Below are 19,975 nucleotides of genomic sequence, written 5' to 3'. Positions count from 1 at the left end.
AAGATGTAATTTTTAGGGAAGACAAAAAAGGAAGGCATCTTTGCATAAATCCTACTTTAATAGTTTTTAGAACTCCATTCTAATACAAGTGCTCAAGGACATAGTTGGCAATATACTTAACAGCAAGTAAAGTCTCTTCACAGGTTGGCTTTATCTGAGATTCAGGGAGAAGGAAACCGTATCTCCCGGTGTCCCGGAGCTCGAAAGTGAAGGAGTACTTGATGCCTTGGTCATAAGCCCAGTCATCAGAGCCCCCTGCAGCAGGGTCTGTTGGTAAAGAAATTAAATAAAGCTTAACTGGGGAAGAGTGGCTACACGTTAAATGAGAAATACATGAGTCAAGTCATACAGCCAGGAATGCAGAAAGGACAGATAAAAAGAAATATTCAGTGAATTGATTGATTTATCCTTCTCTCAGGAAAGCTGCTGTGATTTTAGGCCATTTATGAGCTTTGTTCCAGCTGACTTGTGCAAGCAGATGTAAACAAGCTAAACTTCTCCCTCCTTGTCATGATTGTGGGGAAACCATGGGAGAAATGTCTGTGGAACAGGAAAATGGCATGGTTGCATGGGGGCATTTAGAAACACTTGGTATCAGAAGCAAAATACTCAAAATACTCTCTCACTGGGTGGCTTTTTGAGGTTCACAGAGATGGGAAAGGACTGCATATCTGGGATTTCAGCTCTATCTTTTTCTTCTGGACAAAAAAGTACCCTCCCTTTTCAGTAGCTGGTAGAATAAAACAGTCACTTTTGCTAAGGAAGGAGCCTCCAGAATTGCCAAGCATCACCAACAGATTTCTAAAGGAAGAATCTCCAAAAATATTGTAAAAATTGGAAGAAACTATTTTTTTTTTAAATATTTGGGAGGGGGTGGATAACTATTTGAGGAAGGAGAAATAGGCAAGAGGAATTAGCTTCCATATATAAGTAAATAAGGAGATCTTAAATATGGGAGATATTAAATTTCTATAAATCTAGATTTGGCAACCTCCACTTGGCTTTTGGCACTGCAAAAGCCATATCCACAGCTGAGTTCCCAAGAAGGGTATAATAATTACAAATAGGATTGTAATTAGTATGTGTCTCAGAATGTAATGCAAAGTAAAAGAAATTGGTGTTGCTAGAGTGGTTGAAGGATTCACATGACACAGTGGAATCAAAGGATTCATATCATTTTTGAGTTGGAGATACTAGAAATGCAGAAAATCTCAGGTCAAGGTTTTTATATTTAAATCTAAGCTGTGTATGATTAAGGAATTTGTGCTATGCACATAAATCCGTAAACATTTTACTGCATCACTTGACTTTCTCTACACACATACTTTATTCCCTAAGGAATAAATTATCCCATAATTCAGAAATGACAGGTCCCATATATACCTCTTAGTATATGCATGTGAAGAAAGAAGGAGACCACTTAGAAAGAGGAACAAGAATCACTAGAAAACAGCATTTTATAGTCCTACAGCACTTAATAAAGAATGTCAGTATATTTAGGTCAATACTTACAGATTGTTTCCGCTCCTGGACCGTAAGTATATTTAGTGTTGTACAAACTGGCCAGCTCTTTGGAAGCAGCTTTAGCTATGGAATTCTATAAGAAAAGAATGATAAATGCAGATTTTTCAGAAGCTTTCTGAGTGAATCTAGGCAATTTCACTGTTGTACAACTGAAAAGCTGTGCTGGAGAAGCTTTTATTTGAAAACTGTCGTCGACCTCTCAGCATGAGCAGGCGTCAGTAGCTGCCAAGGCCCAGCTTGTTCTGGGGTTGTGAGAAGAGCTTGTCAGCAAAGAACTTGTTCTCACAGGAGTGTGAGAACGCTTTAATGGAGTGTGCTCCAGTCTGTCGATGGTCTGTTGCAGCCTGGTGTACAGTCCAGGGGGGTTTGGACAGATAAGGGGACAAGAGGTAACAGCACTTTCTAGACTTCGAAGAAGCTTGTATGAGGTTAAATAAAAAACCTTACTTAGCGATAAGAGAATCTTAGAGGATGGTAATAACTTGGCACAGTGAATTGCAAACATACAATAACCTTTCTTTTCCCTCTGTTCGTGCAGCTATAAATTCAGAGCAGAGTCAGCTCAGTCAGGGGAGTTGGACATTGATACAAGTGGAAGCAGATTAAGGTCTTATAAATATTAACAGCCAAAAAAGGCATAAATTACCCTGAAACCATATGTAGTCTCCATAATTTCAATTCATTTCCTGTGCACAGAGGGACTCCTTCAACTCCCACTGGTTCAGTGAGGGTTGGATCAGGCCCATCAATAGTACTATGAAGCTTTGTATGTTTGTATTAAGGAAAATTACAGACTTTTCTTTGGAACGTATGGCTTTTCTAATTCTTCATTATGCAACATGTTGGTAATAAAAGATGAAAACTATTACTAACAGATGATAAATATGAATGATTTTTGAAAGCATATGTTCAGTAGAAGAATAAGCAATGGGTTGCCATATATTTCTTTATAGCTTGTAGCTGAATGGCTTACTATTCCAGGAATTTCCTCAAGCCCTTTGCTTCTCTGTAGGTTACACTCTGGCTTACTTCCCAGTGGAAGATATATTGTAAAATATTCTCTGTTCATCCTTATGCTTCAAGTCTTCCTCTGAATTACTCAAAAGGCATATTGGACAATGAATTTAGAAAATTTTAGTTAACTGAGAGAACTTCCTCAGATTCTAAAAAACAACATCAGAACATGTTTGCATTATCGGTGGCAACCTACTCTCTAGCAGAACTGCAAGTGTTTCTCCATTCCCAAATATTTGGTTTTGAACATTTTGGAATTATGGGAGTTTGCTCTAGGAATCTGTGGTCCTTTAGCATATGAAGGATATTTAAACAAGGCAGACCAAAGCATACATAAAGCTTGTCATTCCACCTGTAACACTGACTGTGCCTGAATGTGGGGTTTGGTTTCTGGCCTGTCTATTGCACAAAGACAAGCAATTGCAGGGAAGAATGTTGTTGCTCTGCATTTCACAATCTTGGATCCAGTGCAATTGGAATAGCTGAGCTCTCTCCTATGGTCTTCTTTTTTGTTTGGTTTAGGTTTTTTCCTTTCTTTTTTAATCCCTCAACAAATTGATTTTTATAAAATCCATAATAATTTTTAACACATGTTGAGAGAATTGTAGAGGTTGGAGTCTGCTATCTGCTAGTGATGCCATGTTTTCTTCAGCCATCTGTTGTCTATAATATACACGTTTAATCAGCAGCTGAGATTGAGTCAAATCTTCTCTCAATACCAGATGAATTTTTAAATGTAAACTGATTCTTCCTCTCTTCAAATCCATGTAAAGTGGAAATAAAATTTGGAAAGATTGTCTGGTACAATACGCAGACCTGTTGGTAACTGGTATTTGCTCTCTTTAATTAACTAAAGTAGGGACAATGGAACAGCAGAGCTGCTCTGTGGGGCTGTTTGACTCAGAACATTTGTTCCACCCAGCAGACAAATGACAGCTTTAAATCATACCACAACAGATACCAGAAAAATTATTTCAGGAAGTCTTTTTACCTGAGGGATTTTTTTATTGTTGGCCAGGAAGTTGTAAAAACATAGGTTTGTAGAAAGAGCAGTTGAGATTTCCAGCTGTTTAGAGGCTAGAATCCAAATAAACAACTTCCTCAAGCTCTCCAGGTTGGAGATAAAGGTGGTATTTTTAAATTACCCTCCCTAAGTGAAAAACATGCCTAAGCATTTATTTCATTATGAAATAAAGCTTTATCAGAAGTTTTGATGTCTTTTTGTTTTCCTTTAAGTTACTCTCTAAATTTATTTTCATAATAGATTTATAGTCCAAAACCTAAAGGTAGAAAAAGAAATTTCAACTTTATAGAAACTTATGCCATTTTTTAATAATATAATATAAACCAGCAGGAATAATGTGTATTAAGTAAATGCTTGTGAGCATAAATACAAAATATGAGGAAAATGTGTTTGGGTTTTTCTTCAAAAAAGCTCAATTACTCAAAGTAATCCACAAGAAAGAAATAATAGGGAGGTCTGTACAGAGGTATATGAATAATGCCCAAAATTTTCCAAAAGGGTGAAAAGTGTTTTCAAGCCTGTAAATTATTTGGAATACACCTGCAAGGTAAAACATTGTTTTCCTACTGACCTTTGTGCATAATCTTTGTTGTTCAATGATTTTCTACATCTCTTGACATAATGGGATTAACTGAATTGTTGTGATTTGTTTGGAGTTTGTCTGTTTGGGGGTTTATACTATTAAGTTTTATACTATACTTGTCTTTCTCGAGGAAAATTTTGCTGAGATTTATAGTAGCAGAGAAACAAGTGGTGCTCTGCAGTCAAAGAAATAACTCCAGAGTAACACCTTGTAACTGGGAAGAGAAATGGTTTTTCAGCTTCTGACTCCCAGCTGAGCTCTCAGAGCTGGTCATTTCAGCAGAAGGCAGCATTTCCTGTGCTCATCACCCATCTGTGTTTACACTGCAATTACCAATATTTCACTTGATCTTGTGTACAGAGTGCATGAGCCGGGGAGACAGCAGAGTTGTGTTCTCAGTTGTCATTATCTTACATAATTAACAACTTTCAAACCTAAGTTTTTTCAGTTATTAGCTTTTAATGAAAGACATGGTCTCTTTCTCATGACGTTGGAAGTTTGAACTAACAAGATAAATTATCAAGCTAAGCATATTTTATGTGTTAATAGGTAATTTTTATGGGAGTATCTCCCACATTTTACTCTTGTATCATCAGGGTGGATTTGCCAGCAAACTGTGACCATTTAGAAACACCCCACAGATGTTGATATGCAGCTGCTGTTTGTGGACCACTCCCTTTGCCCTCTCAATCTGAGAGCAGTCTGGAGAAGTCTTTTGACTGCTTCACTGGACCCCTTGCTCTCTTCCCTCACTGGACTGCAAACTGATTTGCCCAAGGCTGAAAACTATTTTCCCTTCACCTCGGTCTTGCATGCTATACTTGTTAAGTAAAGGGACCCTCAACTTCCTTTGTAATGAAAATCTGAAAATGGGGACTTGCTAAGTTAGCTTTAGCCAAGTGAATTGAAACTTCTGAGTCTTCTTGTTTTGCCAAGAAAAACAGACTCCCTCCTCAAGGGTCCGTGGTGATGTGCAATTTAGTTCACTGTTCTGTTGTTGCTCATGTTCTCCAAGAGCCCAGAGAAGGACTTCAGTGGAATGATTCATTTTCTTTACAAGCCTGTTTTTCTGTCACAGTTTCTACAGTGCTTAAGAAATCAGTCCCTGGTGAGAGGGTTTCCACTGCAACTCAGTTGGGCCCTACACCTGCTGGAGACTCTTGTCTATCAGCCAGATTCACACATGAACTTCATCTGGAAGAGGCTGCCACTAAACACATCCTTTTCACAGTTTGAAAACTGCCAGTACAGAACAGTTCTGTTGTGGTAAACTCAGTGGAGGAGCTGTGAAGCCAATTTCAAATACTGCTTTGCTGACCACTTTCATGTTTGTTGTGCTTCCCAGTCGACTTTAACAATATTTACTGTAACAAGTAGTACAATCACAGTGATACAATCTGTGCGATAGCACAGATACAACAGCAGCAGATTGCAGCTGCTCGTTAGCTTGTCTGAGCCTCTTAGATGTAGGATTTTCTCTATCCAACAATTCTTACTCACATGTCTTCATATGTCTTAAGCATATTCAGGACTTCACAACCAGGCACTAAGTTAAATAATGGGACTGATACTCACAGTAAGGCTCTATATTCGAAATTCACTCTTGCAGGCTGCACAGACTCTGGGCATATCTCCACTTTCTAATATGTCTTATTTTAAGCACTCAAGAGGAAGTGAAATGCTAGAATGACCCAATATGGAAGGTTAATTTTTGGTGAATTGAAACAACAACCCATGCGGCCAGTATGCATTCAAGTAATACAGACTGGAATTATCTTGGGTTGTAAATGAATGTAATATTCTGCAGCCTGTGAAACTGTAATAACACACCTGTAAAACTGTAATAACTGTAATAACATTAATCTAATAAGTGAGTATGAGCTGGCTGCACACATGTATTTGGTGCTGAGTTTAACTGAGAGATGAAATTCAGCTGGAAAGGAAGGAAGGGAATGATGTACATTCCTCTGCTCTCTCAAACTACAGTTAAGAGGCAATTCAAATGCAAACAATTGATAAAGCTAGAATTGTCTGCTGAAAATGAAAAAAGCATAGGGGGACCTAACGGGAAGCTGAGGCAAATGTAAGAAGTGATTAAAAAAATATGGGCTGAACTGTTTATGAAAAGTCTGATTAAATACATAGTTCTTTATTGCAAGAGGACAAAAATGTGAATAGTAAAATAAAGATGAAAATAGTCTTTTTGGGGTGTGGAGAGATATTGGTCTTGCCAAGCATATTTTGTTATTGTGAAAAGCTAATGCTTCTGTTCCTTGTAGGACAGGGACTCAAGTGAGTATTCTGTGTTCAGGGCAATATGCCAGGGTATAGTAAAGAATCAGCCAAGAGCAGACAAAATGTGATTCTCCAAAAGGAGGACATATTTCTTTAAGGGTGTCATCACAAGAATATTGTGTAACTTCTGAGAAATTCCTGACCTAGATTTTCCTGTCTTGGATTTTATTTTTGTTGTTTGGATAACAGTGAAAATTTTGTGCAACTCCTAGGTTGGGGGGACAAAACAATAACCCTGAATAAAGGGAGACAAATGTGAGGAAAATCCTTGTGAGCTGTGGGATTTATAACCTCACAGATCCTCTTGCATCTCAGGGGAAGAGTGGGAAGTTGTGGGAAGGGACATACGTGACTTTCCTCACATTTTGCACCCCAAGACAAGGCGTGGTTGAGGGATAGTTCTAATCCCTGGCTCTAAATAAGTTACAATATCTTTGAGTTGTTCTGATTTTCTGAGCAATGCAGCGGAACATAAAGGGGTTCTCAGACTGCCCTGTTCTACCTGACAAACCCAGTTTTAGGCCTTCTGGTGATCTCTTGAGGCTGCAAACAGAAAAAGCCTTTTGAACCACAAGGACACATTGTTCACTACGTTCAGGGAAGGAAGGTACAGGCATTCTCTGGACCTTTCTCTTCTGCAGACTCTGTGTCCTGGGTCTCAGATTACTCAATTTTTGCACCTCTCTGTATCTTGGACACTGGAATGCAAATAAGCCCCATGGTAGTATGTTGCTTTTAATTAAATACAGTGGAACAAAATGTTATTAATTAGAAGCAGACATGCGAGGTTTTGTTTAAACACATGTCCAGTTGCTCACTGAAAGAGATAAGAAATTGCAGCTCTATTTCCTTTAATTTATTAGATCTGTCAGGGTAAAAATAACATCTAAGATAAGATAATGGCGCTATAAATTTTGCTTCTTCATTTAAAGAATGATTTATGATTCTTTTATTTGCCAAAAAATATCTGTTAAAAGTTAAGATTCTCATTCTTCAGCATTTCTCCAAATTCTAAATTTAGACAGAACTTTTAGACATTAAACACAGCAATTGGCATATAAAGTAATTCCTCTTTTTGTAGCTATCTTGTCTCAAGCAAGTATAGTTGTTGATTGAAAATGTTAAATTTTCTTTAGTCACAGTTTGAATGAATGTATCTTAGTTATTTGAACTAACCCAAAAAGCTGCACTTGTGAACCTGACCCACAACCTGTGGAAGTCAATTGAATTCACTGACATTGGAGTGCATAAGGTCCTTTCTGTTTAATTATCTCAAGTACAGGTAATGTTGATTGGGTGTTACTCTGGTCTCATTGTCCAAGAGGACTTTTGGTAACAAGTCTTCCCATGTAAAAAATCAGATACTGCACAGGTTGAACTCCTCTAGGATCCTCCTGTCTCTGTTGGGATCATCAGCAGAGGAAGTAATTTCCCTCAATTAAGATGTGAAAAGTGCTCATAAGGTAACCTTGCCCTGGTGATGAGATTTGTGGTTGCTCTGTAGAAGAATATAATGGAACTCTATCTGGTATCAGTGTGACTGATTTAAAATATAGAATAAAGTGATATTGGGTAGACTAATATACAAAGTGAAATCCCATGGCTGAAGAAGAACATATGTCCTGTATTCCTGAGCAATTCAATTTTTATGCTCTGTGGTAAGAGCAGAATTGTCTTCTACGGCAGGAAAGGGGAGTTTAAATTTTACTGTGTGTTAGAATAGAACAGTGACAATGTTAAATTTTAATTTAAGAATTTTAAAACCTAGCAAAGCACATAGGTTATTTCTTACTGCTAAGGGCTGTTTTAGTGATGAGTTGTCAATGTATTTTTCATTTAATACTGTGAGAAACATGCTGTACTTTTAGTTACATTTCCTCACATTTGCTCTTCATCAAAAAATGGGGGCAGAATTTCATGCAAATTTTTGACAAATAAGAACTTTGTGATCTTGAGAGCAAAGCAGCTTTAAGTGCTTTAAGCTTTATTACTTTAGACTGAACTGTGATATGTGAATTATGAAGCTTCTGTAAAAAATGAAGGCAAGTCATTACTACCACTCCCTGGAATAATTTCAATAAAAAAATTCCTGGAATATAAATTAAGAAAAATCTTCGCTTTAATTTTATCTTCTCTTCTAGGCTGCAAAAAAATCTAACAAGAAACTTCACTCTTGGCCCCAGTTTGTATTTGTGTTCAGAACCAAGACATGTATTTGGGAACACTCATAAATCTGTCAAACCTGCACAGCAGAGCAACACACATTGTTGTTGCCTTGGACTTTTGGCAGCATCGAGGAAAGAGGGGGAATCAAAATGTGTTTGTTTTGTCTTGCTGTGTTATTTTGCCTGCCAACAGATTCTAATTGCTAATATGCCAGAGAACTGAAGTAATTTTATTATTCATGATTGTTGATTCTTGGACTATGAAATGTTTACAGCTTTTGTACACATTTAATAGCTCTAAACTCTCTATCTGTTTTTAAGGATTAAAGAAAAAGTCTTTCTTAAATGGCATTAAAGTGTGGCTTTTCTCTAGAACTGATAAAAGAGAAATTGTCCTTTAAAATACCACATTCATCCTCTCCTCTTCTTAATATAAAATGTTTGTGTTTAAATCCAAGCCTCTTGGAAAAGGTCTCAAAACTGAAACTTTTTACATCTTTTGTATCTGTTTTCAATTATACTTTTGTCAAGAACTACCTCGTTGTCTTGACCCTGTACCAATAGGAGTTTCATCATTTAACTTCAGCAAGAACTAAGGTTCAGTAGAAAGGGGTAGACAGAGATCCCTTGTTCTTGCTAAGACAAAATATTTTTAAAAAACAGCAATATGGATTCTTTCCAGATGTTAAAGAAACTGCTTGAAATTAAAGGGACGTAAGTAACAAGTGATGATTTTTGCTTATCCTTTTCCTGAAGTCAGGATGACAGAGAGACTTACCAGTTCGTTGTAATTCGATGGCAAATTGTAGGTGTACGAGTAAGGAAACAGCAGTAGCTGGGAATAGGAGTGAATTGTCAAGTATGCCTTGATTGTAGAAAGATGTTCGCGAATAAAATCTGCCAAAGCCTTGGTCTCCTTTTCAGACTCGGGTGCAGAACCACAGTAAGTGGAAGCACAGGGGGAACTCGAGGCCCCAAGAGCTGAGAAGAAAGGTGGATTTAATGAGTACTTAATGAAGAAGTAGATTGTTAGGAGAGTCATGTTACACCACTTTGTAGGTAAGCCTTGGAAATCCTGCTAATACACATGCCATATTAGAGGAGGAAATATTTTATGGCATATTTAAGATGCTGGGAAGCATCCCATAGCAATGAATAAACATGTACTTTACAGTGTGAATAGTTGAAAGAACATGAAAATGGATGCAAAGCCCGGTATTAAGGGACTATTTTGGCATATTGATTTGCTTCAGTACTTAACTGTCTTCTCCTTGCATACTTTCTCCATTTGTAAGGCACTTCCATGGAGCAGAGAAATGGAAACCACTTGCTAGCGACCTCTTTTCATGAAAGCAAGCTCCTTTGTTTTCTGGTCTGAACTCATAACCATGTGTGTGTCTGTATATATGTGAATACATATGTGTGAGTATATATGTATATATATGCACATGTGTGTGCAGATATGTTCATAGAAATAGCCATACTGAAGATGTTAATAGCCAAAGTTTGGCTTTTTTTCCCAAAACTGCTCTAAAATTAAACAGAAGCTACTCTGCAATGCTTCACTCAAGCTGAAGCTGGACCATCAGGTAGGGGAAATCCATAATTAAGTATACTGCCTATTTCACTTGCGTGTAACCACTTGCAACTTTTGTTAGGAGACACTTACTGCACCAGCCAGCATTCAAATTCCTGTTGGGATCTGTCCCAATGCAAATGCTCCCGGCATTTTTAGAGCGGGTCTTTCTCCACATGCGGTCCTGCAACACAATCATAGATGAGAACTAACAGTTCTGACAGCCGATTTCTCCAAGGGTAAGAAAGAAGAGTGTACTTACATTTGTCCAAGTGTAAACGTAACCATCAATGTTAACAACAGGCAGAACATAGAAATCCAACTGGTCGAGGAGTGTGGTGATGACAGTATCTTTTCCATAGGTCTCCACAGCCTATTTGGAGAAAAGTAGAAAAAGCTGATGATGCTTCACAGATGTTTATCTCCAGTACATATGTAAAGGCCTGGGTCTGGGTCAGGGATTAATGAATGTGGTAGAAAAAGTCATCCAGGTCACTCCAGCACATGAGATTGGCACCCCTGTGTTATTACATGTGCTTAGATCTGCACCTCAAACCACACTGCTGTTAGAAAACCATCTTATACTGCCAGATAAATTATAAGATGAAGGATGTTGATTTTGAACAGGACAAGAACTGGAAAGAGATTTCCATCTGCTAGCTTCTTGATTACAGGCAGAACAATATTGCTGTCCATATATATTCCTACATCCTAACACCTTAAAAGTTTGAGTTTAATTTATGTGAGAATGAGAAATCGTTATGTCCATTTTTTGTATCTGTTTTGCAGAAATTTCATCAACAACCAGAATTATAGAGAATATTTCTAAGTAGCATCCTATCACATTTCCAATCATAATTTTGTGGATGCTTTTATTCATAGGGAGACAGATTTTCCCCTGCACTTTTCCAGGCACAGATATTGAATAACAAACAGAATCTCCTGCAATATCCTCTATACCCTGATTGTTTATGGTCTGGCACTTGCTATGCTTGTTCACAGATTCATATTAGTGTTGAGAGACCTTACAATGATCATGGAAATTTGCTCTAAGTGCGTTGCACCCATGTTTTGTTTATGCAGCCATAAAGGGCAACACAGGTGGCAATACAATGGAAAAAGACATTTTTTGTCCTGACAAGTAGGAGGGTGGGATATAAAATCTAGCAAAGCAGTCTCAGATCACCTGAAATTATTTTTCCTGGGTTTTATTTTATGCTTCTTGTTGTTGTTTCTGTATGTGTACTTTTTTGAGATACCTATAAGCAACCACCTTGCTCATGTTCTTCTCTTTTTTTTTTTTTTTTTTTTTTTTTTTTTTTTTTTTTTTTTACTTATATGTCTAGAAGCAATCCCAAGTGAAATTCTGATGATGCTCAGAGGTCTGCACTCATGAAGCACTTGTGCCTGTGGACACCCTGAGCAGAGGCACTGCTGGTGTCAGGTACACTCATGAATTAAGTGACCAGACAGTGAAAATGACAGCTGCAGTGACGTGAATTACTGAGAGAAAAATGGTACCACATACTGTCTGCAGCCTTATTAGGCACTAATGAAATCATATTCCCATTGACTCCACCGAAATGTCACTTCCAATTTCCACTGCTCCCTACACAAAACTGCATGCCTGTCTGATAAGACTGAGATTATACTTGCCACCGAGGCCTCTGCCAGCATTGCTGGCTCACATGTATTTGCTTTCCTTTTCTTGGGTTTTAAATTCCAGCTGCTGCTTCTGGTGCTTTTATTGATGTGTTTGTTTGGTTGGTGTTTTTTTTTAATCTTCCAACAGAAGTTAGTACAAAATTTGAGATTCAGTCAGTAAATTGCTCTGCTAGATTGACCTCCCCCATCTGAGGGGTAATATAACTGTCTCTGTGAAGATGATATGCAGCATTTGATACCCCCACCTGCTTTATATTGGTGGTGAGAAAGAAAATATAAAGAACATAAAATTGTTTAATTCAAGACCTGAAGTATCCCAGACTGAAGTGAAGCTAATTTCACCTATGCAGCTCTTCCTTGAATAAGGTTTAATGTTTTATCACCTTTCTGTACAGCCTGAAGTGGCAGCTCAAAGGGATGCATATGCATTTCCCTCTTCCTGAGTGGAGCTTAGGGAGCTTCGATTTTAGTCTTCCTCCTTTCTTGGGCACATTTCCTCAGTTCTGAGCTGAGGGTTGTTCCAGCCTCTCTGTTGCCTTACTGAATAAAGCTGGTTGCAAGGGTTCCACCACCTGGCAGTGTAAGAAATCAGCTGGTCTGGAGTGCATTCTGGTGCCTTCTGATGTGCCCTTGAATTTTCTTATTGCCTATCTCTGTGTACAGAACATGGCTATGCTTATAGTGTTACTAGAGCTATTTGCTTTTCTCTCACCTTTCTCTGACTACAGGTGCAAAAAAGAATTTACAAATCGAGCGACTGTTGTGGTTGTCAGTACCTTTTGGACATGTTTCTGGTTGTCTTAAGCTGCTGAAAGATTACAGGTCCAAGCACAAAGATCTGGTTTAAGTAGTTACACCTTAAGCCTCTGAGGTGAGGAGAAGGCATGAGCAGACACATATTTAGAGGGGAAAAGGCGGTGGCCTTTGAGCTTTTGCTGCTCACTTAAGGATTTCTTAAACAGTTGCATTTTGTAAAGTATTTTTTCATCATTAAGTTTACTGACCTCTTTCACAAACCACTGGCAGAAGGCAGGGCTGATCCACTCTCTTGCATGGAAACCACAATCCATAAAGATGGCCTTCTTATTCAGACCACTTTTTCCTAGCTAGGAAAAAAAAACCAAACAAAAACAACACCCCAGGGCTGGAACAAAATAAATTGTATGCAGAACAAGTCAATCAGCTTGCTGACCTAAAAAGTCAACATTTATACAAACACAGTATTCCTTGTTTAAATGGAAATCTATGGAGTGCTCCCAACTGTAGCTAACCATGATATTCAAGCTAAAAAATATTCTTAATAATTTTGATTTATTAATGTAGATAAGCTCCCCCCAATTATTTGATTACTCTGCACTGTTGATTTATTTCCTGTAGTGTCTCTAGAAGTTTATCTTGAATGTTTGAATAATATTGTAAATACTTGTGCATTTTGTGGTAAGTACTCCTTATTCTTTCACCTTAATTTAAGTTATTGTCTTATTAATTAATAAGATTATGAAAAAAAATATTCAGTGGTTTAAACCCAGCTGGCAACTAAGCATAACATAGTAACTCACTCAGAGAAAACTTGTGGGCCAAGATAAGCATAGTTTAATGAATAATGATGATGATGATAATGATGAAAAGGAAAATGACAAAAACAAAGAAATTAACCCCAAGAAAGGCACGTGATGCAAATGTAAGCAGTTGCCCAGCCAGTCGCTGTGCAGTGGCCCTGACCCACCTGCCCCCTGGTTTATCACTAAGCCTGAGCCCTGTGCTTTGGGATAGCCCCTGGGTCACCCCCAGGTGCCATTGCCCTGGCTGGGGGTGTGAGAAACAGAAAAGGCCTTGGCTCTGTGTAATCACTGCCCAGCAGTAACCAAAATATCCCTGAATTCTCAACACCGTTTCCAAATCAGCATGAATCCAAACCAGCCCTGTACAAGCTACTGGAAACAAAATTAACTTTAGCCTAATCAAAATCATCTCGAAATTATATACGGTGAAGACAGAAATTTGTTTCCTGTTGGCAGAGACTGACATTTAGAGATGCTTTTAGAGCAAATGGGTTTACAAACAACAGATGGAGAGAACATAAAGGTAGATTACTATTCAAATAGCTCCCAGTAGTGTGATTGAATTTATGTCTGAACTTCTAATAATTCATTATGCTCCCTTAAAAATACAATTTTTAAAAAAATCATAGTAGTAGTAAACAAAATAGATTAGATTTTCTGCAAAATGTCTATTCCTTTAGACAGTTTGTTAGCATCATTGGTGTATTATTAGACATCATGATCTTGCAGAGGTTGACAAGGGAAGGGTCTGGCATGAAGAAATGGAGGCACTTACTTTGAGCAGGTACATTGGCCGTCCTTCATATGTTTCCCCAATTACACTACGAGAGACAAGGTCTGGGTTCTGAGCAGCAATATCAGCAGTCCAAGCAGCAATCTGTTTAATAAAGAGATTAAATCTATTGATGTCTGTGTTCCTTAGGTCCAGACTGATTAATTTGCAGACTTCAAGTCAGAACAGTCTTTCTGAGCATCTAATGTGACCGAATATTTAATACAATTTGTCGATTTCCAAAGAGCCGCTGCAAAGATGTGAAGACTAACAAGGCCAGGATTACATGTCAGGAAAAATGAGCATGGCATGTGAAAAAAGGAGGAAGGGGTCTTACAGTAGGACAGGAAGAGCTAGAACTGAGGCAGGGAATGGAATTGAGTGGTTTAGCAGAGGAGATGGGAAAAGTAGTGAAAAGGAAGGAGGAAATTAAGAGTGAAGCATCTCAGCCTGGTCATTGGCTTTCTGCCAGAGGTTCTTTGCAGCATTGGGAGCAGAAGTAGAGGCAATGTAGGTTACACAAACTAGCTCAGTAATGAAGAGGAAGGAGGTTTTGGAAGCATTGTCATATCAATGGATGTAACAGAGGAAAAGGGAAGAAGGCTGGAAGCACTTCGACTACAGAAGCTGAAGTACCAAGCTGATAACGTGGTAAATGTTGTAGACTTTACCGTGTCCCAGTTGTTGTACTTCTCATAGCTGTGGCTGGCAGTACGAGCTTTGCTGTCAAACTGGGCATCCAGTGCAGCCTGCAGGTTGTCAATCAGAACTCTGCAAGAAGGCACCATAAAAAGTGAGAAGAGAACCATACAGTACTCAAGCAGAAAAGTAAGATATTTCAAGGTCTGGCCAGCATTTGGGTGCATAGATTGTGAAAGGGAAGGTAGGCAGGTTGAAAATAAGATATTAAGATATCTTAGTTTCAAGTTTCGACTACGTCCTGCCTCAATCTTGCCACCAGAAGGACCAAGGAGCAATAGGTTCCTGTCAATTAGCACCTGCCTCACTCCCATAATAACAAACCCCAGGGTGGCAACAGTTTGGTTTCAGAAAAATGGCAATGCTGAGACAGAGTGTGTCTAATCTAAAAATGAGCTCCAGGCTGATCTTAGGTTGCCAGCTGCTTCTGCCTCAAAAGGAAAAGGGCCCTCTTGAACTTTTGGCACTGGAGGAGAGTTAGACTGCAGCAATGTTTCAAAACCAGGCAGCAACTCAGAGATGTTTGCCTGATGAAATTCTCTGTCAAACCAAGCTTCCAAAGTTCGATGTGGTTTGACAGCTCTGTTGCAGGTGGTGTTATCCCTCCTCCAAACACTTCAGTGTAAGTGAGGTGAGCTATTAAATAGAACACACAATTGCAAAACCCCCTCAACATCCTGTCTGGATTGGTTGGACCTCTCCTGTTCATTTTCCCCTGGGGCTGACACAAAGGCACAACTTATCACTGAGCATCTTGAGGACCTTTTGCTTGTATTTCAGCCTTGGCTATCAAAAAATGAAGTCCTCTTGTTTTTCCAGTGCCTGTCTTAAAACTCTTACAGATCTTATTCATCCAAGATATGTCCTTGATCATTTGTGATTTGGATAGAGGAGCAGGAGGCCAGTTTGTGAGGCACCAGCAGCCTTCAGTACAAACATTGCAAGTGACATGTCACGGCACTGCAGCTGCACTTCAAAAGAATTGTAACAGCCGGGGTTGTCACAAGGACGATCCACTCAAGTTTGTCAGGGACAGCTTCCAGACATTCTGGCCTTTTGTTGCAATCAAAAGATCTGTGCATGGACCTGAGGCAGTTCATGAATATTATAGGAAAACGAACACATGTAAAGTAACTCCTCTGCTGAAGAGGAAATTCCACTGAAACAGGAGTGTGTGTGCACTGTGGGATTATTGAAAACCATTTATTCTAGAGTGGTTTTAGATTCTGTTCCTGCAGAGGCATACAAATTAGACACGATTGCCATGATGCCAGTAAATTTAGGGCGGGATTAACTTTGGATTTAGCAGATCATGAAAGTTATCCTGAAAAAAGTGTGATGTCCAATGAAGGAGCTTGGTCTAGTAGCAATGACAGTGGGGCTGAGAGACAAAAACTCTACACTCAGGCAAATTAAATAACAAAAACTTGATCAAATACTACTGATTTTCAGTGTCTGAATACATGATGTTGACAGACCATACATTACACATAGAAGAAGCCTGATAATGAAGCTGGGCAGAGCCACTTTGCAATGCTTAAGTGGAGGGAAAGGAGAAATTAAGATAGACAAGCCCACTCCACTCCAGCTCAAAATCAATTTCTCATCCACAGTTAATGCTTACACAATGATTGGAAGATGCAAAGTAAAGAACAGCACCAGGCAACTCCCCATTCTCCTTATTCTTCCATTAGTACTACTCACTACCGTGCTTCTGTTCCCAGTGATGTGTAATGTGGCACTGTGCTCTGTTTACTCCACTTGTGCTGCAGTCATATTCAGCTCTCTCTTTGGAGACATCCTGGCCACGGATCAGCTGTGTGGCTTCAGTCAGCACAAGGCTGTCCTGGGAATCTGTTTTCTAGGCTTCCTCGGCCCTTCACCTGGCAGCTGTCTTCTGTCTGTCACATGCTGAGGATTTTTTGCCTATTTGTAGCTATTGTTCTGCAACTCAGTGGGGATCTTCTCATGGTAGCCCTTGGGGCTCACCATTTTATTTTCTGGCTTCCATTCCCCGTCCATTTCCTTCATCTGGTGTATTTTCTGGCTCTTTCTAAACCTTTGCTGCATTCTGTCTGTAGGAAATATTTCTATCCCACTACATACTCCAGCCTTGTGTATTGCAGTGAGCTTTCACCCCAGGGAAATTTCTGGTACTGGATCTCTGCTTCCTGTCTCTTGCCTCTATCAACATTTCATCTCACCCCTTCGATGCAGAGTGGTTACAGTCCATTTGAACTGTCATAGGAAAGCTGAAGCCAGCAGAGGCATCCACAGGAGGGATGAAGTTTGTGACAGGAAAATCGGTTGACCAATATGAAAAGCTCAAACACATCCTCCATGGCATTCAATACCCTTCTATTCAAAGTGAGGTAGTGAGAACAAACTTACTGATACTCCATTCCACTTTCTTTCAAAAGATCTTCAACATCAAAGGACTTCTGAGCTTCGACTCGGAAATCAACTTGCATTTTTGGCCTTATCAGGGTGACAGAGTCTGGCCGCCAAAAGTCAACCTGAAAGAAGACCAAATAATTACACAAAAACCCCAAACAAATAAAAAAATACATGTGGATGTGATTTTTAGGTCGATGTATGTGTGCTGGTGAGGTTGTGATCAATATACTGAATTTCATGCCTATCCTGTCACACTGATTCAGCATTGCTTCCCACAAGTATCAACCTAAATTCCTGGAAATGTAACTGGAAATTGATTAAGATTTTCTTAGGCCCTGCATTTTAGATGGCAGAATTCTGGAGAGGACAGTGACAAATTCACAAATGTCAAGAATTCTCCAGCATCTGCATTCATACAGAATTGTGAATATTATAACTATATTTATAACTTGTTTCTACAGCTTCTTTCTTTTTTTTTTTTTTGCTTGGGTTTTTGCATACAAATGTTAGAGAGAAATAAAGTCAATATCAGAGGTGAACTGTGTGACTATTTTCCATAAATCAGTTGAAAAAGACTGTTGTCTGTATGAGTGGTTTTAGGAGAGATTGCTTAAGTTTGTATGAGGAACCTTTGCCTTTGAAGATATTTAATTTGAAGTGGACAAACAACAGTGTTATTACTACTTCACTTATTTTTGCTGTAGTAAGCACCCAGGCCACTGGATTTAGTGCCCTGTTGAAGGCCAATGGAAACAAAGCTGATTTGCCAGCCTGATGCCTTTTCACCCTTTCATCTCATGAAGGTAAAAGAAATTTGGGCTGGTTATTCATGAATTATGTGTCATTGAGTGAGGTGATGAATATACAATTACATCAGTCCTGACTGACTGCTTTGTATAACAGTGGTATTTCAGGGATCTTTTCTTAAAAGAAAAAGAAAACAAACAATCCTTTGATACTTCACGCTTTAAAGCAAGCATGGTATGTATTAATTTCATTAATATTGGCAGCACCATTCCAATAGCATGTTCTTCCACAGAAAACTGTTCCAGCATGCTGTAGTAGCCTGTTGATGATGGGTCTCTACATCTGTACTTCATTAAAAATACCATCCTTTCATCCTACAGCTAATGGTGTCTTTTTCACCAACAGCTATTTTACAACATCAAAGCTGAACAGAAATATTGAAAACACATTTGCTGTCTTTATTGTTTTTCATCGTGTCATTGTGTCATCATTTATCTACATCAAGGTCAGTGAGAAACATGAAGCTCAGAGAGAAAGGAAGCTTTAAAGGAAAGTCAGAGAAGAAAAGATGACATGAGAGACTAGAGGCCAAAGGAAAATTAATTTTGCTGGGATTATAGATTTTTAGATTATTTACATGAGGGAAATGTTTCACCTATAATGGTAAAAGAATTTCCATGATTTACCCAATACATTTTTGAAAGCACCCCACTCTGAATACAGTATTTATTTATTCTATTAGTAAATTCTGATGGGCACTTTGATATTCAGCCTGGGTAAACCAGAGTTTCTTGGAAGGTATTTGAATGTTTTGTGTAGCTCTGGTTTTATCAACTTGTCCCATTCCTTCTAAAGAAAAAAATACAGCTGATTTGAATGAAATCAAAATTAGGTATTTAATTCAGTAGCACAATTAAAAAAATTCTATTATTTGAGCAAAAGGAGAAATTTTCCATTTTCAACTTTCAACTACAATATAACCATTTCCCCAAGTCCTTTACCTCCATGATGCTGGCAAGGAAATTGAGGATTTCCACCTGCTCATCATTCTGCGGAAGCACACGAAACACCTTCTGTCTGTAAGAGGAGAAAAAGATTTGATTTGAAAGAGTTGAAAGCCTTTTGATCATGCAGAAGAAATCACAGACGGGTCTGTTCTTACCCATCAAAAGAATGATCCTGCAGGTGAGCAGAAACAGATGCAGCACCTACGAGAAGCAAGAGTGCCCACATTTTTCTGAACAGGTTTTCTGTTATTTTTGTGCTGCTTTTATAACTTGTTTTGTCCTTCTTTTTATCAATTATACACCAGAACTACCCTCTGATCAACTGATAGTTTATTTCCATGGCCTTGTATTATTTGCGTACTATTTTTAGTCTGTGTTTTCTTCCACACCTGTGAAAACAGCTGAAAATCTCACAAGGGGCTGCCTAAAGAATCTGGCTCTTTGAGCTGGATAAACTCTTGAAATGAGAAAGCGAATTTAATTTACTTTGTTATTTTCCTGTTTCATGTAATTTAGATTTGTTTTTAATAAGCAGGTTGCTGAATTACAAACTTTATAATATTTTATGGTTACTTTGTGTAGGGGTAGATATCCATCAGATGTTGTTGCAGTGTGCCTGCTCTTAATCACAATATTCCTCTTCCTGAATAATATAGGTTTGAATTTGATATATTATTGCCAAAGAGGAATCTACCAATTGGGATATATACCAATTAGCTTTTTTTTTTTTTCCCCCAACAGAGAAGGAAAGTACTGAACTGGTTCTTTGCTCACTTCACTGAAATTTAAGTCAGGTGTCTGCAGAACTGAAAGAGCAGAAATTTCTAGTAGCAGTAGGGTTGCACACATACTCCATGTAATGCAGCTGCTGATTCTTGTGCATTGTCTAATTTCACCATGTGTGGATCAGAGGTAAACCTCTTACAGGTTAAGCAATACTGTGGA

At 38.5% G+C, this 19,975-nt stretch overlaps 1 protein-coding gene across 1 annotated transcript; it reads right to left on the bottom strand.

Annotated features, from left to right (window-relative positions):
• Nucleotides 1-39: 39 nt before the first annotated feature.
• On the bottom strand, nucleotides 40-19,276 carry CPB1 (carboxypeptidase B1). Its single transcript, XM_066326373.1, has 11 exons — nucleotides 19,186-19,276; nucleotides 19,025-19,100; nucleotides 17,271-17,395; nucleotides 14,852-14,951; nucleotides 14,184-14,285; nucleotides 12,851-12,952; nucleotides 10,444-10,554; nucleotides 10,275-10,365; nucleotides 9,384-9,586; nucleotides 1,513-1,597; nucleotides 40-267 (listed from the first exon to the last, which is right to left on the bottom strand). Exons 1-11 carry the CDS (start codon nucleotides 19,254-19,256, stop codon nucleotides 80-82), a joined length of 1,254 nt encoding a protein of 417 aa, XP_066182470.1. The 5' UTR covers nucleotides 19,257-19,276; the 3' UTR covers nucleotides 40-79.
• Nucleotides 19,277-19,975: the final 699 nt, after the last annotated feature.

This window comes from Sylvia atricapilla, chromosome 10, assembly GCF_009819655.1.
Source record: "Sylvia atricapilla isolate bSylAtr1 chromosome 10, bSylAtr1.pri, whole genome shotgun sequence".
Lineage (NCBI taxonomy): Eukaryota > Metazoa > Chordata > Aves > Passeriformes > Sylviidae > Sylvia > Sylvia atricapilla.
This window is presented reverse-complemented; position numbering and strand designations above follow the sequence as displayed.